The 24,494-nt window shown below is 53.1% G+C and overlaps 14 protein-coding genes across 14 annotated transcripts; 6 read left to right on the top strand and 8 right to left on the bottom strand.

The window, feature by feature from the left end:
* Positions 1-1,025: 1,025 nt before the first annotated feature.
* J4E86_009922 (uncharacterized protein) lies at positions 1,026-2,471 on the bottom strand (the record flags this gene model as incomplete). The annotated part of the gene is made up of 4 exons (XM_051450422.1): positions 1,026-1,774; positions 1,824-2,280; positions 2,330-2,388; positions 2,435-2,471. The coding sequence occupies 4 exons, from the start codon at positions 2,469-2,471 to the stop codon at positions 1,026-1,028; spliced, it is 1,302 nt and encodes a 433-aa protein (XP_051298343.1).
* Positions 2,472-2,776: 305 nt separating this feature from the next.
* J4E86_009921 (uncharacterized protein) lies at positions 2,777-4,432 on the top strand (the record flags this gene model as incomplete). The annotated part of the gene is made up of 1 exon (XM_051450421.1): positions 2,777-4,432. One exon carries the CDS (start codon positions 2,777-2,779, stop codon positions 4,430-4,432), a length of 1,656 nt encoding a protein of 551 aa, XP_051298342.1.
* Positions 4,433-4,629: 197 nt separating this feature from the next.
* Positions 4,630-5,777, bottom strand: J4E86_009920 (uncharacterized protein; the record flags this gene model as incomplete). The annotated part of the gene is made up of 2 exons (XM_051450420.1): positions 4,630-5,666; positions 5,753-5,777. The coding sequence occupies 2 exons, from the start codon at positions 5,775-5,777 to the stop codon at positions 4,630-4,632; spliced, it is 1,062 nt and encodes a 353-aa protein (XP_051298341.1).
* Positions 5,778-6,017: 240 nt separating this feature from the next.
* Positions 6,018-6,702, bottom strand: J4E86_009919 (uncharacterized protein; the record flags this gene model as incomplete). The annotated part of the gene is made up of 2 exons (XM_051450419.1): positions 6,018-6,559; positions 6,618-6,702. The coding sequence occupies 2 exons, from the start codon at positions 6,700-6,702 to the stop codon at positions 6,018-6,020; spliced, it is 627 nt and encodes a 208-aa protein (XP_051298340.1).
* A 254-nt stretch (positions 6,703-6,956) lies between these two features.
* On the top strand, positions 6,957-7,763 carry J4E86_009918 (uncharacterized protein; the record flags this gene model as incomplete). The annotated part of the gene is made up of 1 exon (XM_051450418.1): positions 6,957-7,763. One exon carries the CDS (start codon positions 6,957-6,959, stop codon positions 7,761-7,763), a length of 807 nt encoding a protein of 268 aa, XP_051298339.1.
* Positions 7,764-8,005: 242 nt separating this feature from the next.
* Positions 8,006-9,753, bottom strand: J4E86_009917 (uncharacterized protein; the record flags this gene model as incomplete). The annotated part of the gene is made up of 2 exons (XM_051450417.1): positions 8,006-9,637; positions 9,685-9,753. The coding sequence occupies 2 exons, from the start codon at positions 9,751-9,753 to the stop codon at positions 8,006-8,008; spliced, it is 1,701 nt and encodes a 566-aa protein (XP_051298338.1).
* A 162-nt stretch (positions 9,754-9,915) lies between these two features.
* Positions 9,916-11,329, top strand: J4E86_009916 (uncharacterized protein; the record flags this gene model as incomplete). Its single annotated transcript, XM_051450416.1, has 2 exons — positions 9,916-10,537; positions 10,584-11,329. 2 exons carry the CDS (start codon positions 9,916-9,918, stop codon positions 11,327-11,329), a joined length of 1,368 nt encoding a protein of 455 aa, XP_051298337.1.
* A 415-nt stretch (positions 11,330-11,744) lies between these two features.
* J4E86_009915 (uncharacterized protein) lies at positions 11,745-13,340 on the top strand (the record flags this gene model as incomplete). The annotated part of the gene is made up of 2 exons (XM_051450415.1): positions 11,745-11,850; positions 11,896-13,340. 2 exons carry the CDS (start codon positions 11,745-11,747, stop codon positions 13,338-13,340), a joined length of 1,551 nt encoding a protein of 516 aa, XP_051298336.1.
* An 81-nt stretch (positions 13,341-13,421) lies between these two features.
* On the bottom strand, positions 13,422-14,594 carry J4E86_009914 (uncharacterized protein; the record flags this gene model as incomplete). The annotated part of the gene is made up of 3 exons (XM_051450414.1): positions 13,422-13,905; positions 13,958-14,092; positions 14,143-14,594. 3 exons carry the CDS (start codon positions 14,592-14,594, stop codon positions 13,422-13,424), a joined length of 1,071 nt encoding a protein of 356 aa, XP_051298335.1.
* A 2,281-nt stretch (positions 14,595-16,875) lies between these two features.
* On the top strand, positions 16,876-17,662 carry J4E86_009913 (uncharacterized protein; the record flags this gene model as incomplete). The annotated part of the gene is made up of 3 exons (XM_051450413.1): positions 16,876-16,892; positions 16,992-17,031; positions 17,078-17,662. 3 exons carry the CDS (start codon positions 16,876-16,878, stop codon positions 17,660-17,662), a joined length of 642 nt encoding a protein of 213 aa, XP_051298334.1.
* Positions 17,663-17,732: 70 nt separating this feature from the next.
* Positions 17,733-19,386, bottom strand: J4E86_009912 (uncharacterized protein; the record flags this gene model as incomplete). The annotated part of the gene is made up of 2 exons (XM_051450412.1): positions 17,733-19,209; positions 19,280-19,386. The coding sequence occupies 2 exons, from the start codon at positions 19,384-19,386 to the stop codon at positions 17,733-17,735; spliced, it is 1,584 nt and encodes a 527-aa protein (XP_051298333.1).
* Positions 19,387-19,940: 554 nt separating this feature from the next.
* On the bottom strand, positions 19,941-21,624 carry J4E86_009911 (uncharacterized protein; the record flags this gene model as incomplete). The annotated part of the gene is made up of 4 exons (XM_051450411.1): positions 19,941-20,581; positions 20,633-21,203; positions 21,254-21,372; positions 21,426-21,624. 4 exons carry the CDS (start codon positions 21,622-21,624, stop codon positions 19,941-19,943), a joined length of 1,530 nt encoding a protein of 509 aa, XP_051298332.1.
* An 851-nt stretch (positions 21,625-22,475) lies between these two features.
* J4E86_009910 (uncharacterized protein) lies at positions 22,476-23,360 on the top strand (the record flags this gene model as incomplete). Its single annotated transcript, XM_051450410.1, has 1 exon — positions 22,476-23,360. The coding sequence occupies one exon, from the start codon at positions 22,476-22,478 to the stop codon at positions 23,358-23,360; it is 885 nt and encodes a 294-aa protein (XP_051298331.1).
* Positions 23,361-23,416: 56 nt separating this feature from the next.
* J4E86_009909 (uncharacterized protein) lies at positions 23,417-24,235 on the bottom strand (the record flags this gene model as incomplete). The annotated part of the gene is made up of 1 exon (XM_051450409.1): positions 23,417-24,235. The coding sequence occupies one exon, from the start codon at positions 24,233-24,235 to the stop codon at positions 23,417-23,419; it is 819 nt and encodes a 272-aa protein (XP_051298330.1).
* Between the last annotated feature and the right edge of the window lie 259 nt (positions 24,236-24,494).

The raw sequence follows: 24,494 nt of genomic DNA, 5'->3' as shown, positions 1-24,494 counted from the left end.
TTAAACAACAGACGCGTAGCCCCGTTCCAAAACAATTGACTCCACCAAGCCACTGCTTTGCCATCATCCCTTCATCCTCTATTGCCGTTATCTTACGTGTGCACAGACCACACCTTCGTACATTACCTCTTTCGACATAGCGCCCTTCAGCATCGGACGCTGGTTGGTCAACGGTGCTCGAGCGATCCACCTGACTTAGTCGTTTCAAGGGAGAAGACCCACTGTGCACGTGACTTTGCGAGCGGACCAATGGGAATGCGCGAGGCTTATATGTGCGTGTCCTAAAATGGCACTCACGCATGGCTTGTGGCGTTGCAGGACCTGTTTACCGCTGACAGTGACCATGGCACATACGAGGATGCGGTTAAGACGAAAGATCCCCTGAAATCTGTGGTCTTGATGCTGCGACTGCATCCGAACCACTTGCCGGTATTTGTCTGCACTCCATGGCTGTTCTTGCCTGCACTGGATGACATGATTCCTAAACGGCTTTCGAACCTTCGTCTGAGACTAGGTCTCGCTCTTGTTCTGGGCTTCCTCGAGGTATCAGTTCTGTCATCGGTTTATTATTGCAGAACATTCGGTGTTGCAAGTGTTCGAAATGTGCTCGATCTTAGTACTGACTTTAGGCAAACAAGTCCTACTGGATCTGAGACCAACGATTTGACATAGAGAATCCTTCGATTAAGAGTTGCGCGAGACAAGAGATAGAACCTACAATGAGGCAACGGCAGTAGCATACTGTCGCAATGCCATGGCAGTGTACTGCGAAGACCGAATCGATCTCGAATCGCATATCGCTACATAATCCGCGGCATGTAACCGTTCAAAAGCGAATAGATGAATGCAGCCTGGAAAAAGTCATTTTATGCTTACGCATTGTGATGCCGAAGAAAAATGAATAAGCCCTAGAAGCCATGCAAGCCAATCTATAACCGCGACGGATCCGCGCGTGTATAAATACGGAATGAACGTCGCCCTCCCAACGCCAAGACATGCATTCGTCAATCATACCATGCGACTCTCTACTGTGTCGCGCATTGAGGACCTTCTGCCTCTTCGTCATCATCTTCCCATTCAGCACCACCTGCGCGTGGGTCTCCGCTGCCAGCGCCGTAGTCCTCCATGTCGGCGTCCCATTCGACGTCTACCTCTTCCACCTCTTCGTGCTTTTCTTCCGGCTTGTCGTCTTTTGGTAGCGCATCTCGGAGCTTCTGTACTGCAGCGTCGTTCTTCAGCCATCCGTCCTCAGGGAATTCAACGTCGACTACTAGGTAGAGATCGCCACGAGCGTCGCTACGTTTGATAGGCATACCCTCGCCTTCGATCTTGAGGATCTGTCCTGGTCTCAGGACGTTGCCGTCTGGTTGTTGTACGTTGAGCTTGAGACCCCGTCCGTCGAGATGAGTGATGACTACGCGGTTGAAGCCAGTCAAAGCTTCTACTAGGCTGACCTTCAACTCTGCCCTCAGATCGGCACCTGCGCGCTCAAAAACATCGTGTGGCGTCTCTGTGAGCGTAAAGATGATGTCGCCTGGCTCCTGATCGGGTACTTGGTCTGCCTCCCCTGCGAGAACGATGCGTTCGCCTTGTCGCGCACCACGGGGAATGTATAGTTCCAGGACGTTCCTGGTTTCCACGACCTTCTTTCCCTTGCACTTCTTGCAGCGATGCTTCTCGGGGATGACCTGGCCAGAACCTGAACAGTTGCCGCAAGGAACGGTCTCTTGGGTGACGAGGCCAGGGCCAACCTGGCGGAGGACTTGCTTGGCACCTGGGAAAGTTAGTATGTCTAAATGATTTGAGATGAAAGAGCGACGTACCGCGTCCGTTACAGACAGCACAAGAGTTGCTCTTGGCGCCCTGCTTTCCTCCACTGCCCTTGCACATGTTGCAGATGATGTTCTTGGTGCTGGAGAACTTGGTCGTCTTGCCCTTGTACAGCTCCTCCAGGCTGACCTCGTACTCCTGCTCTACCGATCGTCCTTTCCGTGGCACGTTTCGTCCACCGGGCATGCCTCCCATGCCGCCCATTCCAGGCATTCCGCCAAATCCACCCATTCCGCCGAACATTTGCGCAAAGATGTCGTCGATGTCCGGGCCTTCGCCGCCCATACCACCTCGGGACGGGTCGAAGGCAGCCATGCCGTGGGTGTCGTACATGTGTCGCTTGTCATCGTCGGAGAGGATCTCGTAGGCTTGTTTCGCGGCCTTGAAGCGAGTCTCGGCCTCTGCGCGGTCATCTTCTGCGACCTTGTCGGGATGGTGTGCTAGCGCAGCCTGTCCAGGTCAGAATGGGGTCGCCCTTGCGTTGTTGTTGCTCACGAACCTTGTGGTATGCCTTCTTAATCTCGATCTTGCTCGCGCCCTTTTCGATCTCGAGGACCTCTGTTCGCGTTAGCAATGCTTCAAATGTACAGACAAGTGTACGTACCGTAGAGGTCGATTTCTTCATCCACTGGAGGTGACATCGTGTTAGTGAGAGTCGTGTCGTAGTAGACTAGAGGTACAAACTTTTGTGTTGTTGTTGGGTTGGGCGTGGGCAATTGGGAAGCAGACAAACTGGTCCAAAGTATGTACAAGAATAAAGCGAGATACAGCGACGTAAAGGGCGTCGTCCAGTGGGAGTGAAGGCAACAAAGTTTCTCCAGATTTGTCGATCACAGGCAGGTAATGCGGGCCAAATTGTTAGCAGGCGGCGCCCCCACTAATGTCGAATCCCTGCACGTCATTTTCAACCGCGAACTCGAACCCTTTGCGTCGCATCAACACCGCCATGTCGTTTTCCTTACTCCGCCCACGACTGTTCGAGTACACGTGCCGGTCGTGTCTAATTCGCCTTTCACGCGCCTCGCGACGTCCGATCTCTTCGAACACCTACCACATCAAAGAGAATAGTGCTAAAGCCTATGCAAAAGCCGCCGTACCAACATCTCCCGCACGGACGCGTTTTGCGCCTTCACCAACCGGCTACCTCCATCTTGGATCACTCCGGACGGCGCTGTTCAATTACCTCCTCGCGAAACGGACGGGCGGCCAATTCTTACTCCGGATAGAAGATACAGACCAGAAACGCACAATACCCGACGCTGAGCAGCGACTGTTCGACGATCTACGATGGGCAGGGCTGCAATGGGATGAAGGGCCAGAGGTTGGGGGTCCATATGGACCGTATAAGCAGTCAGAGAGGAGCGCGATATACAGGGAATATGCGCATCAACTGCTGGAATCAGGCCACGCATATCGCTGCTTCTGTTCTTCAGAGCGCTTGAACGCGCTGGCGGAACACAGACACAAGCTCGGCATCGCAACCGACTACGACCGCACATGCGCCCCGCCCGCAATATCCAAGGAAGAGAGTGACGAAAGAGCGCACAAGGGCGAGGCGCACACCATACGTCTCAAAGTCCCAGACCAGTACCCGACATACAAGGACCGCATCTATGGCACCTTCAGGCCTCTCAAGCGACGCGGCCATGTCACCGAATCCGCATACGAAGACCCAATTCTGCTCAAATCCGACGGCCTTCCTACATACCACCTAGCGAACGTAGTAGACGACCACCTCATGGAGATCACGCACGTAATCCGAGGAAGCGAATGGATGCCCAGCACCCCCAAGCACATCGCCATGTACCAAGCCTTCGGCTGGACACCCCCAGAGTTCGCCCATGTCGGCCTCCTCGTCGACGAGAACGGCAACAAGCTCAGCAAGCGAAACTTCGACACCGACATCACCGCCTTCAAAGAGATGGAAATCTTCCCCGAGACCCTCACCAACTTCGCTGCGCTACTCGGATGGAGCCACAAGGAAAAGAGCGATGTCATGGACCTGAAGACACTGATTGATAACTTCAGTCTCAAATTCACAAAAGGCAACACAACCGTCACATTCGGCAAAATGCAATTCCTCCAACGCAAACACGCCCTGCAACGCGCCTCGACCGGCGGCCCCGCCCTCGAAGAAATGGTCCACAACGTCTCCCGTCTGCTCACCTCCCCCGAATCGCCTTACCAAGACTGGAAGTCCATAATCGGAAGCCCCTTCCCCGACGACCACATCCGATCCATCATAATCGCCGACGCAGAAAACTACACAAACGCAAACGAATTTCTCTACCGCAACTCCTTCTTCTTCACGCCCCTACGACCATTTGATAAGCAGCCGCCCATGTCGACGACTTCCGATATACCCATGCGCGCACAGATGCTAGCGCAGATTGAAGAGAAGGATTGGAATAAAGAGAACTTGATGCAGAAGGTGCATGAGATGATTGATGGGAGGCCTGAGGGGAAAAAGGGCGCGAAGGATGTGTATCATTATTTGAGGAAGACGGTTACGGGGCAGGAGCAGGGCATGCGGCTTTACGATATCTTTGTTATTCTGGGTAGGACGGAGACGCTGAAGAGATTGGGGTTGTTGGTCAATTAGAAGGATGTGTAATTGCGCAAGTGTAACAATAGTGTATCAGAAACGAGTCATGAGTATACATGTTAGTTAATGTTCTTGCATTGCTACGATGAACTCGTTGACTTCAATTCGTGATATCATCCCACCCTGATCTATTCATTTACGCCCTTGAACGCCTTGCCATGCCATGCTTTCCACAGTTGACCACGTTGTCATGTCTAGGAAGTCTCCATCTCAACCTCTTGGCTCTTAACCTCCCCGCCATCCGCAAGACCAAAGACCTTATCCTTGACCTTCGCCGCTAGCAGTCCCATGTCCTCTTCACGAGCAATCTTGCTTCCCGCCGCACCCAGCTTGGTCAACTGGTTCTTGCTCTCGTTGTTCGTTGCGTATCCCGCTCCGCCCTTGAAGCGCTTGCTGGCGTTGTTCTCCTGCTGCATTTTGCGGGCGAGGTCGGAGATCTGCTTGGTGCCGTAGTCGCGGTTGGAGATGAGGGGCGATGAGGAGAGTGTTTGTACCCAGTACTTGTTCCATAGCGCTTCTAGCAACTTGGCGTCAAGCGAAGACTTGTAGTGCGAGACTTCCAGGGAATAGTAGTGGTTGGCATGTGCACCGAAATCCTCAATCTTGCCGAGCGGAATAGTCTCGAAGCCATCGCTCTCTGCGCCGCTCACGTTCTTGGAGCCGCCACCCGCTTTCGCTTGGTTCTCTACGTACTCTGTGGAGTATGTACGGAAGGCGCCGATCTCGACTTTACCCGCGGAGACGGTTCGGTCGGGGTCGATAACGATGGCGCAGAAAGGGTCCTGGAACATTTGCTGCGTCTTCTGTGTGTTGACGTCGATACCTGAAAGCCAGCAGCCATAGCCGGGATGTGAGTGGTACCAGCCGACGGCGTTCTCCATCTGGCCTTGTTCTCGTGCGCGCTGCAGGAACTCTACCATGTACTCGTTTGCCTCGTCTTGTGCGTTAACTCGTGTCTCTGTTCCTTCAACTGGTAACCGGAATGCGTCGGTGACGACGAATGTGTGTGCTTCAATCTTGCCTAGCATTAGGCCCATGACTTCGATTGAGCCGCCCGAGCGCGCGTGCATGACCATCTTGAGGAGGGCGATGGCCGAGATGCGGACGGAGGTGAAGTAGTTGGGGTCGGTTCGCCATGGGTGCGCGTCGTTGATGGCTTTCTGTGCGGAGGCTGAGTAGTTGTAGAGGGCGTCTTTGCTGGGGTCGACGAGCTTGACGGAGTTCTCGAGCTCTGGGATGTTTGTTAGCCATGCGACAGATGCGGGGTATAGTGGCGTGGGAATGGATATGTCATGATAAGAACAGGACTAATCTTACCCCAGGTCTTCAATGCGGTCCCCATGGTTGAAGATGGCGTAGCTTTGTTTGGGTGAGTTTGGTGTTCTGGTGGGGAGGCGAAGGAGCTGTATGCTTGCGGCGGGGAGCTCTGGCGCCAAGAGATACAAGGCATCAGCGAGCAAGCGGGCAGTCCACAGGAGGGTGAGATGAAGTGAAAGCAGTCTATTGCGCTAAACGCTGAGATTCATATCGCAAAAGGGCCAACAAAATAGAACAAGAGTGACGCCAAGGTAGTCCATCATCGTTACTTCTTCCGCCGCGACTGATCTTCCCACCCGGACTTCTCATTCATCCTCCGCGCCTCATCCTCCATCTTCTTGACCCACCGCTTAGTCAACTCCTCATTCTCCTTGCGCAGTTTCTCCTTTTCCTGCTCCGCCATGTTGAGTTGCAGGTTCAGCGCAACCATCTCATCGTGGACCTCCTCTACAAGTCTCCCCTTGCCCTTGAGCTCCTCCGCTCTGTCCTTGCCCCGCCTTTCCAGTGCTGTTCGCGCCTTCTCAAGTTGTTCTATGCGCTGCTTCTGTTGTGTGTCCGACGCTTTGAGGGCGCTGAGCTCAGCAGTCAAACTACTCAGTTGCGTTTCGAGATCACCGCGCGTGCGCTGAGTGATGGCAAGTTCGGAGCGGAGTTGCGCGACAGCGGACGGAGAAGATATATCGGTTGTCGCTGCGCCTTTGCCCTTTGACGGGATGGCTTTGGTAGAGGCGCTGGCTGCGGGTGTGGGCTCCTCCCCGGAGGACGTCTGGGTTGACAACTGTGCAGTATTGTCGGCGAGCCTGGTATCTATGGACATCAGTATCTTCTCGTAGCACTGCGCGTCTCGCATGGGCAGATAACATACAGGCGTTGATGTACTGCTCGTGCGCCTTCTCTCTCGCGTCACGCGCATCGAGTGCAGACAAATATTCCGCCAGAGAGCTACTCATGGCGGCAGGTAAGGTTGCGCGAGATCAAAGAATGTACAAGTCGTCTTTATCGCTGTCATGGTGGTTTGCTACGTGAGCAGGCTGAAGATGGTCACCATGGACGATTGCGGAGGTCGTCACTGCTCCGATTCGACTCGACCCCTGCTAGCGTCGATCTCGGGAAGCTTCGGTCTTGAATATCGCATGTTGCAGCAACAAAGTCAAACTTCTCTCCCGTTCAATTGATTCTTACGACCCGCCGTCAATCGCTCAAGATGCCACCAACACACATCTCCGGCACCTCGAGGGCCCTTTACCGTGTGTTCATCGCGCCAAACCTACGCAACACAACATCCATCCCACTTCTCTACGCCCCAGCATTTGCGCCGACATCGTCTCCCACCTCCCTCTCCTCATCCACACCCAGTCTCACGAGCCGGACCTCCACCCGCGGCATAAAGTACACGAAAGACACACGCCGTCATGCCATCTCCGACTACTACGTCATCGACCAAGCCATCGAAGCCGACATCATCAACCTCGTAGACGAAGAGGGCGTTTTCCACAACAACGTCCCACTCGACGAGGCACTGACAAGTTTCAACAAAGTCACCCACCACCTCGTACAAATGACGCCAGGGAAATACGACGAAGATGGAAACCTGGACCCCAACAGCCTACCAACATGCCGTGTCATTTCCAAAATCGATCTCCGCGCACAGCACCAAAAGAAGCTCGAGACGCTCCGACGGCAAGCCAAGGGCCAGGGCACAGGACCTGCTACAAAGTCGCTCGAACTGAACTGGGCGATAGCGGCGGGCGACCTGAAGCACAGACTGGTGGCTATGAAGAAGTTTCTGAAGGAGGGGCGCAAGGTCGAGGTTACACTCGGGCCGAAGAAGCATGGCAGGAAGGCGACAGAGCAAGAAGCGAATGCGGTTTTCAAGGCAATTGAGAACGCAGTGGCGGATTGTAAGGGAGCGAGGGAGACTAAGAGGGAGGGTGAGGTTGGCGGAATTATGACCGTTATGTATGAAGGTAAGAAGGTGGAGAAGAAGGAGGGCGACGATGAGGCGGCTTGAGAGAACGTCGAGATGAGATGGACAAGCAAACCTAGGGAAACCCTCGCCATGTGCTCCTGACGCAAATGCCGAGCCGCGGATGATGGGAATGTGGGCTGAAGACGCAAGAAGGTATGGTAAGGAAAAGCACGTGAGCATTTTCCGTGTCATGTAGTATACTGTACAACACAACCCACCTACACGTGGTGTAACGATTCATGAACATCTATAGATACACTGTACAGTAAACACGATGAAAAGCTTCATATCCTCTTCTCCTCCTTGACCGGCTCAGCCCTCGTCTCAACTCCCGTCGCAACATCAACCTCTGGCATCTCATCCTCAACAGCCTCGAGCTCCCCAGTCTCGGCATCTACCTCCGCCCTCTTAGCCTCGAGCACTTGCTCACACACCCTCATCTCTTCCCTTGTTTTCTTCTGGCCAGCAACATCGCGCTTGAGCGTAGCGACAGTGTTCTTTTGCCTGGCTACTTCAAGCTTAGCCTCCAGAATCAACAGCTCAGCGTCCGAGACATAAGTCCTCTGATCACTAGCCAATTCGAGCTGCTCATCCGCGCTCGCTTCATTACCGGCTAGACGCAAGGCTGCGGAGCGGTGCTCGTGGATTTGGGCTGCGAGCAAAGCGGCTTCGTACTCCACCTCATGTTTCTGCACTTCGAGCTCACGAACCTCGATCATGAGTTCTTCAGACTTTACAGGCGAGGTTTCCAAAGTTCCACCGGGCCCGGCGAGATCTTGTTTTGTGTTGATTTGGTAGGTCAACATCTGCAGACGAGGGAAGGATTCAGTGTTGGCGTCGTTGAGGTAGTCAGCGAAAGAGTGGCCGGTCCTTTCAGCGAATTGCAGTTCTTTGGCTTCGGCGAGGAGGTTGTACGCGGATACGGTAAGCTCGTTGCGCTTGGGTCCTTGAGGGAGGGACTCGGCGTAGGCGTAGCGGGTTCCTGCTACGTTCTCGTAGATGTCGGCGCGAATGGTGTCCTTTTCCTTGGGGTCGGAGAGGGAGAGTTCGCGGAATTCTTCCCAGCCGATGGTCGATTCGAGCTCCGTGGGTGGCGATGATCGGATGAGGCTCTTATGCCAGGGCTGGAGAGCCTTGTGTGTGAGGTCTTCCTCGTGGGAGAGGAGTATGTTGTGCAGGGCGTCGCGCTCGATAATGACGCGAGACAGCTCGAGAAGGTTCTTGACGTCGATTTCTTCCCATGTGAGTGTTTGCTCGCCGCGATCCATCTCCGCCAATGCTTGCTCTAGTAAGGGTCGCTCTTCCAATGTTACCATCAAGCTCCTGCCCCTGCCCAGCAACTTCTCGTGATACTTGAGGGTGTCACCTAGTAACCTCACAGACGGGCTCTCAATCTCCATTGCGTTGTCCACAATGATCAGCTCGCCTTTTCGGAACCGGTATGACAGTGCTGTCCGCCATGCGAGGTCGTAGATCTTCTTGGGCAGCTCAGTTGCGAAGTCGCGAGGCTTCGGACCAAATGCGACACCTCCACCCCTCAGCATGGGCGACTTCTTGTCTCCCAGACGAGCGCGACCGGTTCCCTTTTGCGGTCTAACCTTCCTGCGGGAACCTCTGACTTCATACCTAGTCTTGGTAGAAGCAGTACCTAACCGTGTACTATCGCCCTCGTAAACGACCGCGCGGTGTAATATGTCTCGTCGGGTGGGTAGGTAGAGATGGTTTGCAGGGTATTGTTCGAATCGGAGCGGTTCGAGGGAGGGGAATCGGTGGATGGTCGCAAGCACAGACTGCTCTTCAAAAGGCTTTACGGGCACATATCCGGATCCGGATTTGGGAGTGCTTATAGAAGCTAGTGTCGCCTGAGAGGGCGCAGATGTGGTGATTGAGCGGGTGGTGGGCGTGCATAGAGATTTCTTGACGACGTTAGCATGTCGCATACAGTGACGGCGAGGTAACGTACGGCACAGCGCGTGCATAGCGCATTTGGCCGCACCGACAGCCTTCTCAATTGGTGTGTGGCGCCACGCATGGGCGCGGATATCCTCGTGGAAGCCATGCCGGTCGTCGTGGTGCAATTGTTCCAGTCGTCGGAGTTGGAGGCGGAGGTCTACGAAAAGCGCTAGTAGTGTGATCATCACCACATTTTCCAGCGGCACCATCACTCTCGAACATCGTCGAGACCATCAACACCATGGCCTCCACGCCCACCCTGCGCCAATTCAGCGCGTGTCTGAGATGCGTGCGACAATTATCAAGCGCCAATGGCACCCGCCGACTCCTCTCGACCTCGGCGGCCGTCCGTGAAGAGGTGCAGACACAACCCACGAATGCGACTCCCCCTCCACCGCCGTCGAACCCTCCGGAAGGCGCTGCTCAAAAGGCTGGCCCCCAAGATACCCCGGAATACATGCAGAAATGGGGCACGCTAGACCCTCAGATGGTGGAGAACAAGAAGCAGGAGCGCCGATTGCTGCGGAGAGAACATGTGCAACCCGTTGGTTCCCGTCGTCGCCGTGCCGCCCTTCGTCGGTCGACCCTGCAAAAGACCGACGAGGTCCCATTCGAACAGCTGCCGTACCAATGTTTCCAGGAGGCGAGGAAGGTCTTGTTGGAAGACAGGCAGGAGAAGATCAAGGAAATCAAGGTTCAGCAGGAGCGGATAAAGAACTTAATGGCGCAAGACGCAAGCATCAGTGGAGGCCCAGCAGCCAAGGAGCACAGACTGCGGAGCATGAGGAAGCACCTGAATGACCTGATTATTCTGGCCGACATCAACGACCCGGTTGTGAAGCGGAAGTTCGAGGACGGACAGGGTAGGTTATGCCAATTCCTCTCTGCCAACGTGACTGACTTGCGAAGGTGACATGAACAAGCCCATCTACCGCTATCTTGCCGATCGGAAGTGGCGCCAGTACAAGCGTCTCGTGCTCGAACAACGTGTTACGCAACTTGCCATCATTCCCGATCTTCTCCCGTCTCTCGACTTAATTGCAGACATCGATCTTGGCTTCGGACGGAAGCCAGTCGCGCCCGGTGACTTCGTAGACTCCGCCATCAGCGAAAAGATGCCTCGACTCAATGTTCAAACTTTCACACCCGGTGAGAAACTCGTCACTGTGGTGGTCGTAGACGCAGACGTGCCAGTCCCAGAGAAGGACAGCTTCACCTACCGATGCCACTTGATCGCCTCCAACATCTCCATCTCGCCTAACAGCACCTCGATACCACTCCAGCGCATCGCCCAAGAGGACCAAAAGACAGAGGATCTCAGTGCCAAGAAGATCGCACTTCCATGGTTAGCACCCTGGGCCCACAAAGGAGCGCCTTACCACCGCCTAGGTATCTTTGTATTCGAGCAGCATGACAACCAGCCGCTCGACGTCACCAAGATCAACAAGGCCAAGCGCATGGGATTCAACCTTCGTAGCTTTGCCGATTCGAACAAGTTGAGCGCAATCACTGCTACGCTGTTCAGGACAAAGTGGGACGAGAGCATGGAGGGTGTCATGGAGCGTAATGGTCTGAAGGATCAGATCGCTGTAGAGTTCAAGAGGAAGAGAGTGGAGCCACTGCCCTACAAGAGGCGCACTGAGCGCATGCGGTGAGGTGGATGAGGTTGCACGTAGTGAGTGCATGTAGTCATGTAAGCCATATGTACAATACGATGACCTGACAGCTGCAAGTCTAAGTTGTCAGCGTGATATGTACAACAAGAGCATTGAATGCGACAATGAAGCGGTAGCATTGTTTACCAGCCCAGACTTTCCGCGTGGGATGTTGCGCAGTGGCTGCCTTTGATGGTGGCCGCTCTTTCCAACCTCACGTACGGGGGGATGCTTCCTTCCTTGCCTCACACACGCGCGCTTGGAGCTCGACGCTTCTTTCTTCTGCTGGACATCCCTTGCCGTCTTACTATTCTGGTTGTTTTTCTTGACGACCGCAGCAATCGACGTTAACAGATCTCCAATCGTCGCTTCAACTAGCGCTTGCCTCCTTTACTCGTCCGCACTCACGCCCATCATGACGCAGAATGCACCTTCCGTTCCAAGTTTTCTTCCGTCCCAACAGCAGATAGCGCTTGCCCTTGCGATCGTTCGAAGTAAGCCGGCTGGGATACAGGTACGAGGTAAGTTCCACTTCCCAAACCATGCACACCTTCTCACATGACTAGACTATGTCCTGCAACTGCGTGCTCAGATCAGGCCCGGCCCAGACCCGAGGGAACGTGACGATTGCGAATGGTACATTGATCAGGTCGCCTACTGGAGGGAGCGATGTCAACAGGCCGAGGACGAATGCGGCAGGCTTCGGGGCATCAACGTCAAACTCGAACGGTCAAATCACCTATTGTCGAGCCTCTCCGGACCTGTCCCTGATATTGATACAAGCATGCTGATGGCGCCGACTGCATCGCCAAAGAGATCTAGGCCATCGAGACAAGCACAGAAACAATACCTACAACCGGCCGCTGCTGCCCAAGAGACCATCGAGAATGATATGGACTTCTTGGATGTGCTGGGTAAAGACGGCTCGAATCTCACAGAAGCGTTGTATACTACACACTCGCTATGCAGGAGTGACGAGCCGAACACCGATACACTATGCCTTAATCTCGTGAAAATTGCTTCGGGTATCGGCAAGGTCATATGCATAGTCGCCCAGAACTATGAGCAACTGTCGCGTCGAGGGCGGAGGACATTGGAGGCCATGTCGTTGGACCAGGACAAATCCGACTTTGCCATCGCTCTATCCGTCTGCGCAAGAGCTTTCATGTCCTTACTTGTCGGTACCAACAAACTCATGGAGGTAAAAGCAGATGCACGTCTCGCAAGCTTGATCGTTTGCGAGGTGGCAGATATGTTCAACGCCGGATTGAAATCAGTCGAGACCTCAGCGCGAAGGACGGCGCAAACCTTTTTGTCGCAACCAGCCTCGCCAAAGAAGACCAAAACCAAGACGCCGCCTTCTATCATCAAGGAGTCGCCGCCGGCCAGAGCAGTCGCCCACTTGCTGATCAGTCTCCTTGGATTTCTTGAGAAGACCGATCCCGTGCATCAGAAAATCTTCGATGGCTTCGTTTTTGTTTTGTTCGAGCGTGTTGGCAAGAGATTGTATTACTTCACATTTGGACAGCACCGCAGCACGTCCATCGAAGGCAACATCCTACCGCCGCCTGAGCCGAGAGATGAGACAGAAGAGATAAGGCGAGATACCGATGCCCTTGGAACGCGCCTGGAAGTCAAAGCTCTTGTGTTGATACTTGAACGCGCCATGGGGCTAGCTCCAAACCATACGAATCCCCAGAATGCTCGCCCAAGCCAGACGTCAAATCGTCCGGTCCGTACTTTGAGCACCAAAACTCCCGTCACGAGTACCAGGGCGCGCCTAAGCCCGCTTGCAAAAGATCGCTTGCAACGAACACTCGTTGCATGCATGTATGGAAATAACACGAATGATGAGTTTCTGGACGTTCTCACGAAGCCGTTACCAGCCATGCGGCTGAGCTCTCTACAGAACGTAGCTAAGATCGACGACAAAGATGTGGAGACCTGGTACAAGGAGGAAATCTGGCGGCTCGTTGGCTGGGATGTTTTAGCGAGAGAGGGCGCGTGGTGAGACTATTGTAAGGAATGTGAAAGATGTAATGAAGCTATATAGTTATCTACAATGCATTTCTGGAGATATCACCTAGCATGCTCACAATTCGTCAATGAGCGGGCTGAGACCCTGCGCGGTACCAATCCTAATTTCATAAAAGTCCCTCCGCCTCTCAACATGACCACGGTCTGCCATGAACTCAGCAAACGCAGGAGCATCCGTACCGGGCTGCTGCAGGATCGTCTCGGCCCCTTCTGGTGCTGGGATATCCTCACGGACGCTCCAGCCACGGCTAGATTGGTTCTCGTCGCTGAGCATGAAGCTGTGGAGCAGCTTTGCGCCTTCAGGGTGGGGTGCTTTCTTCAAGATGGCGCCAGTCTGACCCCAAGAGACAAACTTGGCATCGCTGGGAAGCGCATACTTGACTGGAGGTCGGTCTGCGAATGAGTAACCCGAGGTAAAGGTCACCGCGCTGCTGCTGTTGGCAGCCTTGATGAGCGTGCCGGGAGTTGCGGTACCGCGCACCCAGCGGGGGTTGTTGGCGAGCAGGGCGTTGAACCATTCCTCACCGAGTTCTTCGATGCTGCGCAAGATGTCAGCTAATGAGCATACGATGATCGAAAAGGTGAACGTACATCAGTTCGAACTGGTATAAAACGGCGTCGTCGTCGTTAGGGTACGTTAGAACGATCTTGTCCTTGTATTCGGGCTTCGTGAAGTCTTGGTACGATGTCGGCATGGTGCTCGTCTTGTTCATGTTGGCCGAGATACTGTTGCTGATTAGCGTGTGTAAGTCGAGGCATTACCAGGAATAGCATACCCCCAATCAAAGATAAGCAGTCCACTGTAAGCCGCTTCGGCGTCCTTGAACACAGGATAGATCTTGTCGAAGTTCAATGGTGCGTAGTTCATCAAAGCGCCTTGCTTCTTCCATCGTGGGTAGTCGTGAAGCGTCTGCAGGATGATGCTGTCGACGTAAACATTGTCGGCAGCCAATTGTGCGTCAAGGTTGACATCATGGTACTTCGACAGGTCGACGGTGACATTGAGTGTCATGTTAGGGAACCGTGCCTCAAAGGCACTCTTCAGACTGTTCTGCTGAGTCTTCTCATCGCCGCCATGCCAAAGAGTGACAACGCCACCTTCTGCCAAAGCTGCCTGGTAAATTTCATCGAGGCTGCGCGTCTCCCGCTCGAAGTCTGTAGCGTTTGGGAGAGAGGCTGCCCAAGATAGTCCGGCAAAAAGTGCCAAGCTAGAGTATTCGAAGCGCATCGTGGCTGGTTTCGGTCGGCTGGCTGTGATAGAGGCGCAGTTGTTTCATGAGCCATCGAGGTATTGCACATCTTATATCGGCGACTACTAATCACAGACCCACGCGCTACAGATGCTATCGCGACAGATTGATTACGATCATTGCTTCCACTTCCAATCCCGACTCGGGCCTTTAGAACCTGTTTAGCGGACCAGAAGGAGGCTGAGACTTCACTGAGGTTGCGCGGCCTCCTCCAGATAGAATGGTTGACTTTGTAATAGAGAATCAAGGCTCATGCCCCCAACTGTATCAGGAGCCGCAAGCGCCCGAAAGCAAGATGTTTGGTATACGTAGTCTTCTCGATGCAGCATCTTCAGGAAAGTGTTGCGAAATCGACACTTTTCTTTGGCAGAGACCGTGCGGGTGTTGTGGGACTGAGTACGAACGCGCTCCCAATCCGTATGGTCTACGGCCGTATCAGAATGAAGCTTTGTCGCGTCGATTCAGGGCTTCCAAGAATGAGAGGGCGAGTGGGCCTCGTAGAAGGAGAAGATGGGTAAACCTCGGGTTGAAACAGGTCAACGGTGGTCATGATTGAGTGCTGAGCTGACACGGGAGCGGCTCTAATTCAGGAGAAATGTGGGCGGGGCACAGACTTGGAGACGCAGAGGGCTGGTCACGTGAATGCTTCGCCTGTTCCGGTAAGGCGCGTCCCCCCTTATCGCATGCCCCCGGCAATCGGCACCGTCATCCAGGCCTTCGCCCTGGACCGTGTGCAGGTATGCCGTCGCAACGAACATCACCGCCATTGCTAGCGGAATCCAAGAATGGACCGAAGCCTGAGAAATACACCCGATGGACAATGATACAGAAAGTTCTCCGCAGGAGCCGCCTGCCAAAAAGCAACGAACGCTAGCTTGCCAGCGATGTCGCTATCGGAAACAGAAGTGCGAAGACAGCCGCCCGTGCCAGAATTGTGTCAAAGGAGACGAAGAATGCCTTCCTACGCAGCCAGCGCCTCGGCCGCATGTTGAGAGCGAATATGTACGCATTCTGGAAGAGCGCGTTGCTGAGCTTGAGGCTCGAGACCCGCAGCAGAGCCTTGATCATCTAGCAAGAACCCAGAACAGGCCTGATCACGACATAGATGACACGTCCCCAGCAAGCAGTGGGTTACCGGGTGATGGGATCACAGGGGGAGCAGTTGCTCATTCGATTCAACAGACCTTGCCTCCGCGGCGGTCATCTATCCTTTCCGGCTCATCTTCGGGTTATGCAATAGCTTCGGGCACGGATGATGAACCCGACTTGAATCATCTCATCTTTGGGCTCATCGCATCACCTTCAGCGCAGTTTCCAGCTCACGATGCTTCTCGTACCTCAACAGCCACACGACCGGCACAGGTCGAAGTGAGTAGCGCGCACACACTGTTGACCAGCATCTCTCCGGAACTCGAAGAATCATTGCTCAACGCATATCGCGAACGCGCTCAAGCCCAGTATCCCTTTTTCCACTGGGACACCTTTCTCACATGGCATTCGGAGTGGAAGCACTGTTTGTCCCGCGACCTTGAAGAACGAGCATGGCAAGGGTTCTTCATTAATCTTGTATACGCGACAGCTTTAGTACTGTTGCGTCAACCTTATGCGGCAATGCTCAATGCTCGAGAATTCTACGATAGTGGTATCGCACTCTTGCCGGCTGTGCTACGTCAACCGGATAGAATCCTCCAAGTTCAGGCATATCTACTGCTGTCCGTGCATGCACTACACCAGAGCTCTACTGAGCGCATCATTTCCCTCGCGTCCACAGCGATACGACAATGCGTTCTGCAACAATTACACCTCGGCGAGACGGAACCACCATCAACCGACGTTCATGCACGACTGGTAGTTCAAGTTCGACGGCGATGCTTTTGGTGCGCGTACCTTCTTGATCGGCTGGTCATGTCCTCCTTCGATCTTCCTCCATCTGTGCCGGACTATATGATTACCGTAAGGCCTTTCGCTAACATCGAGGACCATGACCTGTTAGGCGCCGCTGCCATCACCCCGCCTAATCATGATTTGAGTGACTCTCAGAACTACACGTGTAACTCCTCAGCGCTTCATATACTGCAGTGCAGGCGCATACAATCCGAAATAAGCGCCGTTACGCTTCGATGGGATTACCAAGCTCAATTTGAGAATAGTTCAGATTGGCGGATAAGAATACTTGCGGAATTGGAGAACTTCAAATCTAGGGTACAAAACTTTTCAGATCCACAGTCAAAAGGTTATACATCACAACGGTGGCAAGCGATGATCTATCACTATACGTTGCTCATGCTTTATCGACCGACAAAAGCCAACGTGATCGGATCTGCCGGCGATTGGTCGGTTCAAGCCAGCAGCCAGGCTTGCTTAATGTTTCGTAGGACTCAGATTGATCGTCAAATCGCTCAGCCATGGCTTGCAGTAAGCAATCCCACGCACTCGATGACGCATGCGCTAATGCTAGCAGCTCCTTGTGCAATTCCAGTCTGGTATTACACTCTTGTACTGCTTCTGGGCTACCCCGCCGGAACATAGAACCGACAACTACTACTCTCTCGATGTCTCTGACGCGCTCCGCGCCTGCTCCAACATCCTAGCGATAATGGCAGACAGGTGGGCGAAGGCAGAATGCCTGCGAGACGTCTTCGAGCTACTGGCGCGCGAAATCCCGCTGGTCGACCGACCCAACAAACCACCCACTCGGTTGTCAGAGAAAACCGTCACGGCAATCCGAGAGCACCTTCCGCAGGTTCGTGCACTAGTAGTGCATCGTCCGGTGTTGCGCATGATCGATGAGATGATAAATGAAGATTTCCCTCGCTCTGCGCAACCTTCCCAGCTACCAACGATTCGTGGCATGCTCGCTCCGAATCACCAGGAACCTGAAGAAGACTTCAACAGTCAGTTACAGCAGATCAACGGAAACTTCCAGATGCCATTTGCCATGCAGCAGCCATTCGAGTACGGGATTGCAGATTCTGGGCTTGAGGATTTGGCTGTTGATGGCCTACTCTCGTTTCCTGGGGTGTTTGACTTCGAAGGCTGGACATGACACGTCATTAAAAAGTGAGATACTATTGGAGCTAGTGTACTCATAATGTGGGCTATCGACGTCTTTTCAACTACGCTGCTTTGCCCTTGTCTACGATAGACTCCCCCGCGACCGTCTCGAAGAAAGCATCCGCCAAATATCCACCGCAATAACTCAACTTCTCAAACCCATCAGTCATAGGTTTTGAGCTAAGAGCTGGGCCTTGCACCGACTTCAAGTAGCCAGCGATACCTTGGTCCTGCCACATCTTCGCAAATTGCTCCGTCACCATGTTCAGACCTTGCAGACTCCAGATCGGCTGGACCTGCCACACGATGCCTAGCTTGGCAAGATCGAGATGAAGATTCTTGACCTGGTCATCACTGAAGCCGGCTTTCGCAAAGTCGTAGTCACCGGTGTAGCCAAAGGCAAAAAGCCGATCTGGATACACCTTGCGAACTTCGGTGTGGAACTCGACGATGTCTTCCCAGTTCGGAGAATCCATACGCGCCCAGGTCACGTCTCCGAGTGGCGCAGCGGCGATGGCACGCTCGACGATACCCTTGACACAGCTCTTGATCATGTATTGTCCCATTGCTGATCGCGATAGTTCCCAGTCGAAGAACACATCCTGTTTCACGGTCTTACTTGCGATGTCGCGACGGTCTGATAGAGAAGCAACCGGGCATTTCGAAAGCTCCGCCTTGTAAGCGGCAAACTCTTCCTTCGACGCAACGGCCTCAACAGCCTCATCGAAAGTCTTGATCCCTGCTTTGGCCTTCCACTCGTCCCGCGCGGCCTTTAAGTCTTTCCCTCCCATCTGCGCAGCCGCGAGACATTTCTGCAATGGCTCTATCTTCTTCGTCGCTCCCTGTACATACTCATGATCGCGCTCGTCGACGACACTGGTGATGAACTCGGCATGATCCGTGTCGCAGCGGCACAACAGTAGCGTCTCCGCGCCCATGACATCGAATTGCATCCGCACAGCTGTCAAACGATCCAGGTATTCTTGAGTCGGTACAATTGTCCGCCCTTGGCCGACTGTAAACTTCTTCATCCCGATTGCAAGGTCGTCAATGTGTATCATCGCTACACCAGCGTCCACGAACTCGCGCGCCATCTTCATCGTGCTAGTCAGGCTACCGAAGCCCATATCGCCATCCGCGACGATTGGCGCCATGTAGTCCCAGTTCTCCAGTTCTTCACGCTTCTCAATCAGATGTCGTAACCGGTACTGTCGCTGACGTTGGTCGTGCCAAAGCTGGCTTTTGAAGATCTTGGAAACAACCTTCGGCACGGTATCCCAGGGGTAGTCCGCGTGGTCCATTCCGGGGAGTGCGACTTCCGAGAATCCGCATAAAGCACCTGATACGTAGACAGTCTGTTGATGCTTGGCCATCTGCGAAACTGCTACCGGGTCGGTGGTGCCAAATGTCAACTCGCATGTGCCGGCTTTGTTGTGTGCATTGAGTTGTTCCCAAAGCTTAATAGCCTGGATCGAGGAAGCTTCCGCTGGAGCGGGAATGGAAGCACGAAGCGCGGCTATAGTGCTTGCAGTGTATGGTCTGGCAACAAGGTCAGCTGAATTCGGTCACAGAGTAGATCTACTGCTTGAGTCATGCCGGAGAAACATACCGCTTCAAATGCGACTGCCTTGCAGAGCTCCATTGCTTTTCGATGGCAGCTACATCAGCTTTGAAAGCCTTCTGCTCATCTTGAACGGATATGTCGAGTTTTGGCATGATACTGAATGTAGAATAGGTTATTCGTATGGTCGTATAGCAATTCAGCTCGCAGATTTATGTATCTCAATCAACGAGGTGCTTCTGATCATTTATTCACAAACTGTCTCTTTCATCGCAGTGGCCCAAGCTCGGCGCGCGAGACGCGAAGCTAGCCTTGTCAGCCGGCAAATACAGGGTCTCTACTTTCCCCACTACAAGGCGGCGTGGAGCCCTCGTTCAATTCGCACTCTCGCACTTGCAAGTCCGACAGAGTCCGCTATCGGAAGACAAGCGAACGTTAGGACGGGTCCACTTTTGCGGTGCGGAGGCGCACGCCTGATCGCTTTGCGACTTCCAATTGTCATGTGTTCAGCGTGGCATGTTCAGGGTCTTTACTCGAATGTGTATCACTCAAGATTTAGTCATGTGTGGCATCTGCTGAAGAGCACGTGCCGGACCAATGAGGAAATAAGTCACAGATATGGCAATATGTTCGTGACGAATCTGTTCATTCAGATAAGCCTATAGTAATTACAAACTTCATGTCAAACTGTTCCCAGCCTGTGTGACATTCACCAGACGTATCGAAAGTGCACGTTTTGCTTGTCGGTCAAGTCGCGGAAGTCGGTATCTGCGTGCACCCTTCCACCCTTATCAGAGTCAATGCGGTCTCGCCTGCGGTTCTCATACCAGCAATACGTTGCATACATAGCGATGGTGATCATCGACAAGACGTAGCTTCCCAGCACAGCACCCATACCAAGCGGATATAGCGGTGCCTGGTCGGCCTTGAAGAATTGGGGTGCGATGATGTTGCTGATACAGTATGCGATAAAGACCAGCGCATTGACGGTTACTTTCTTCGTATGGCCCGCAGTGTTTGCCGTGTTGATACCGAGGGCAACGATATAGGGTCCGAGGTAGAAGTACGAGCAGTATAACGCTGCGAGACGCCCGTTGTAGTTGTCGAGAGGCAGAACGTATAGAAAGACTGCTGAGATCATGCCGACGATGATACCAAACATAACCCAAGCGGTACGTAATTGCTTGGCCGGAAGATACTTCGCAGTAAGGAATACCCCGCCATTGCAAACGTAGGACGCGACAGTCTGCAAGATACCCGTAGGCATTGTGAGGAGTGTCGAGCGCTGAGATGTGTAGCCGAGGCCTTTGATGATGAGAGGCGTGAAGTTCGTCAAACCTCCGTTCGGGACTAGGCGATATTAGTCCATACTTGGAAGGATGGCACATCAAGTTTACTTACTACTGATCCAAATGTGGAAGAAGAACATCAGCCACGTCTTGGGATCGAGAAATGCTTCAATCATCTGGTCCTTCTTGAACGTTTTGTTCTCAACTCCCGTCTGGTCTTGCCGGATCTTGTCAATCACGATGGCCTTTTGTCGCTCGGTGACGAACTTTGCCTTGACAGGATTGTCAGGCAAGAAAATGCCGATTACGCAAGCCCATACAATGGTCATTGCGCCTGTGATCCAGAACATAGCGCGCCATTGATGTTCGCCTGCTAGGAATCCAATACCGTATCCGATTGGACCAGTGAAGCACACAGAAAGACCCGTATACATCAAGCCGGTTCGAAGAGGTTGCTCACGTCGAGGGTACCACATGCTGATGATGAGGAAATTGCCAGGTACGATAGGAGCTTCGAGAGCCCCAAGAAGAACCCGGAGTGCGATTAGTGTAGGAAAGTTGTTGGCAAAACCCGTCGCAATGAGAATGCAGCCCCAGAGCAGTTGGACGACAAACATCAATTTGGCGATCGGAAAGCGCTGGAGGAGGCTGCCACTCGGTAGGCACCAAAACAGGTAACCAAACTACACGCATTGTCAGCACCCCAGAAGCGATGGTGGATAGGTTTACTTACGTAGAATGCACTACCAACCCAGCTGTATCTGTCTCCAGTCAAACCAGTATCAGCTCGGAAGCCGTACAAGGCCGCTGTAGCTGTCGTCACTTTGTCCATAGCGCCCAGCGTGATGTTGACTGATATGACTATTAGGGAGCGCTTCTCGTTATTTCACTTTGCAAGCACTCACACCAGAGCAATGGCACGAGACGCAGGTCTAGCTTCCACCGCAAGCGTGTCGCTTCTTTTCTTGTATACGCATTCTCCCCCGTGAGATGATGAGCATAGGCAGCCGCCACATCAACGTTGGCCGAGGCAACTTCTCCCATCTTCACAGAATGTGTGTCCTCGACGTCGGCGGACGACATAACTTTGCTATCGTCGGGCATGGTAGCAATGAGTGGGGTAAGAATGGAATGCAAAAAGAACTTTCCAATGGGTGTCTCGAACACCTGATTAGGTGCGTATTTTATACAAAACTAAGACAAAGAATCATATCAGTAATACCTATCTTGATATCTCGTTGAGTGTCGCTATCTCCAGCTAGACAGCGGCTGGACGGGATATGGAACGTCAGAGTCCAGCTCGATAGGACTAAGATTGCGCCCTTGACTCGCGAACGTTGTCGTTCTCCGCATTTTGGCGACGGCAACGATCAACCGGTTTGCATGCCCATGTTCGCTGCCTAGCGTCAAGGAATAAAGAGATGGTTCTTCGGACTCTCATGTCCGATGGTGGCACGGTGGGTCACGACCAATAGTGGGCTGTCAGGCCCTCACACCATGCCATGATAGAGCTAGTATGACTTCTGATACCCGACTGCTAGGATCCGTCTGTATAGACGATATGTGCCATGAGAAAACGGGCGATAGGAGCTTGCTCGAGGGGTGCTGCGCGTACGGATATGGCGTCCTGCAGCGGCGCAAATTGTCCGCCACCTTTCGTGCGCAGAATGTTATCGTCGACGCGTATCGCATGATGGATAACTTCAACCATTGTGAAAACGTCGTCACAGTGGTGGATCGAACATCACAGTAGGCGAGCCATGTGTGGTTGGAGACGTGGCAAATCGCGAGATAGTCGCGACAAACGTCAACCGCTTATCGGCGGCCATCACATGCATCGCCGAATGCGGGCATCCCGAAAGCGACATCCATAGAAGACAGATACATTGCTTGAGAAAACGTTATTCAGGAAGGATACATCAAACTAAAAGCTCTCACACTCAATTCGTGCAACCATGGCACGAAATCTACGCATCTGCATGCTTAATGCCGATGCACCGGTGCCCGTTGTTGCCGCCGAGCGCGCCCCCACCTATGGGCGTATCTTCCACCAACTTCTTTCCTCCGCAGCTGCCAACACGAAATTACCACGCCCGTCCTTGGACACTGTCATCAAGATCATATCTACGGACTTCGACGTGACGAAGAACGAATATCCCAACTCGATAGCAGATTTCGACGCTGTCATTATCTCGGGCTCCGCGAACTCGGCCTACGATGAGCTGCCCTGGATACGCAAACTCGCAAGATGGACGAAAGAAATATATGAGAAAGATCCCAGGGTGAAGATCTTCGGCAGCTGCTTCGGCCACCAATTGGTGTGTCAAGCTCTACTAGGAGATTATGGTGTGAAGGTGGAGAAGCATCCGGAAGGCTGGGAACTAGGGGTAAAAGAGATCACATTGCAACTGCAATTCTACAACGAATTCTTTGGAGATGAAGCAGGTGGGGAAGATAAAGATGGCAATAAGATGAAGCTACAGTTCGTGCATCACGACCACGTGGTTGTTCCACATGTAGAAGCGCTGCCGGGCTCCTGGACAACGCTGGGAAGAACTCAGCATTGCGCTAATCAGGGCATGTACGAACCTGGTCGTGTTCTCACGTTCCAGGGTCACTTCGAGTTCGATCGTTTCATCAACAGTGAGACAATCAAGTACTTCTTCCCGAATTGGCAACCCAAAGTCTTGGCAGAGACGCTTGATGCTATCGATGCGGATGACGATTCAGTGGCAGCAGCAGGAGTAGTTCTGAAGTTCTTCTTGGACGACAGTGCTAGAAAGCATGGTCAGTCACATACTGTCGTTGGGGGCCTACTCACGCCACCATCAAGAGAATGAGCTTGCATATTTACCACCGATCCGATATGTATCAACTACATATTGTAGATTTAGACCTACTTACTACCTTCCTTGATCAATGCACTTAATCTCTTAATACCTTCAAGAATCTCTACTTCGGTGTGCCATGCCCATGACAAACGTATGCCATTTCCATAGCCCTTTGCAGCACGAACGGCGGATGTAGCGTCTCCTTGCACTTGCATCATGTCCCCATATGCAAACTTTACATTGTATTTCTCCAAGCCTTTGGCAGCCAAATCAGCACCCTTTCCAACCAGACCTTCTGGTAACAGTAACCAAATGAAGTAGCCTCCAGCTTGCGCAGAAGACTCCTCAGGACTAGTGTCCGCGCCGCTCGCTTGGCCAGAATTCTCATTGTACGGCTTCCCAGTAGAGATAGTGACACCCAGCGGTACCAGAAAGTTTTCTATCCCTTCCAGCATAGCATAATAGCGAGCCCGAAACGTCGGAAGAACTTTGGTTTCAAGATGCTTGCGCAACAACCCAGACTCAAGCACCTCATGAACGAATGAAGCAGCCATGTGTGCGGGACAGCCTCCAGATCTAGTCGCACCCACTTGTGACAGTGCAAGCGTGAACGCAGGAGTCGCTTCTGCCCAGCCTACTCGTACACCCGGTGCTATGATCTTTGAGAACGAACCATTGCTCATAGCATTACCCCATTCATCTTTAGGGCCTCCTTCAAGCGTGCGATCGACGTCGACGATTCGGGGAGGTACGTCACCGAGGCTCTCATAGCTTCCATCTTTATCCACTGGCCAGCGTAGTATGTCGTACACATCGTCGGTAACCACGAGGGCATCAAATTCTCGTGCGAGGCGAATGAGTTGTTGTCTTCGCCGAAGCGACATGGTCTTCGCGCTTGGGTTCGAGAACGTCGGAACGCAATAGATGATGTGTCGATAAAGCTTTTTATATCTTTCACCCGTCTTTCGCATCGATGCAGCGTGTGTTGTCGATTGATCTGCCTCCTCAAGACTTCGTCGTAAGAACTCCACATCCAGCCCTTCATCGTCTTCCGGCACACCCTTCATCATCCCCTGGAACCCGTTGTCCATGAAGATAGGACATGCCAGAAAGTAGCATGGTTCAACCATCCAAATGTTTCGC

Source organism: Alternaria arbusti (genome assembly GCF_024043155.1).
Source record: "Alternaria arbusti strain BMP 1465 chromosome Unknown scaffold_19, whole genome shotgun sequence".
Classification (NCBI taxonomy): domain Eukaryota; kingdom Fungi; phylum Ascomycota; class Dothideomycetes; order Pleosporales; family Pleosporaceae; genus Alternaria; species Alternaria arbusti.
Note: the sequence above shows the minus strand (reverse complement) of the source record. Positions and strands in the feature narration are given on the sequence as shown.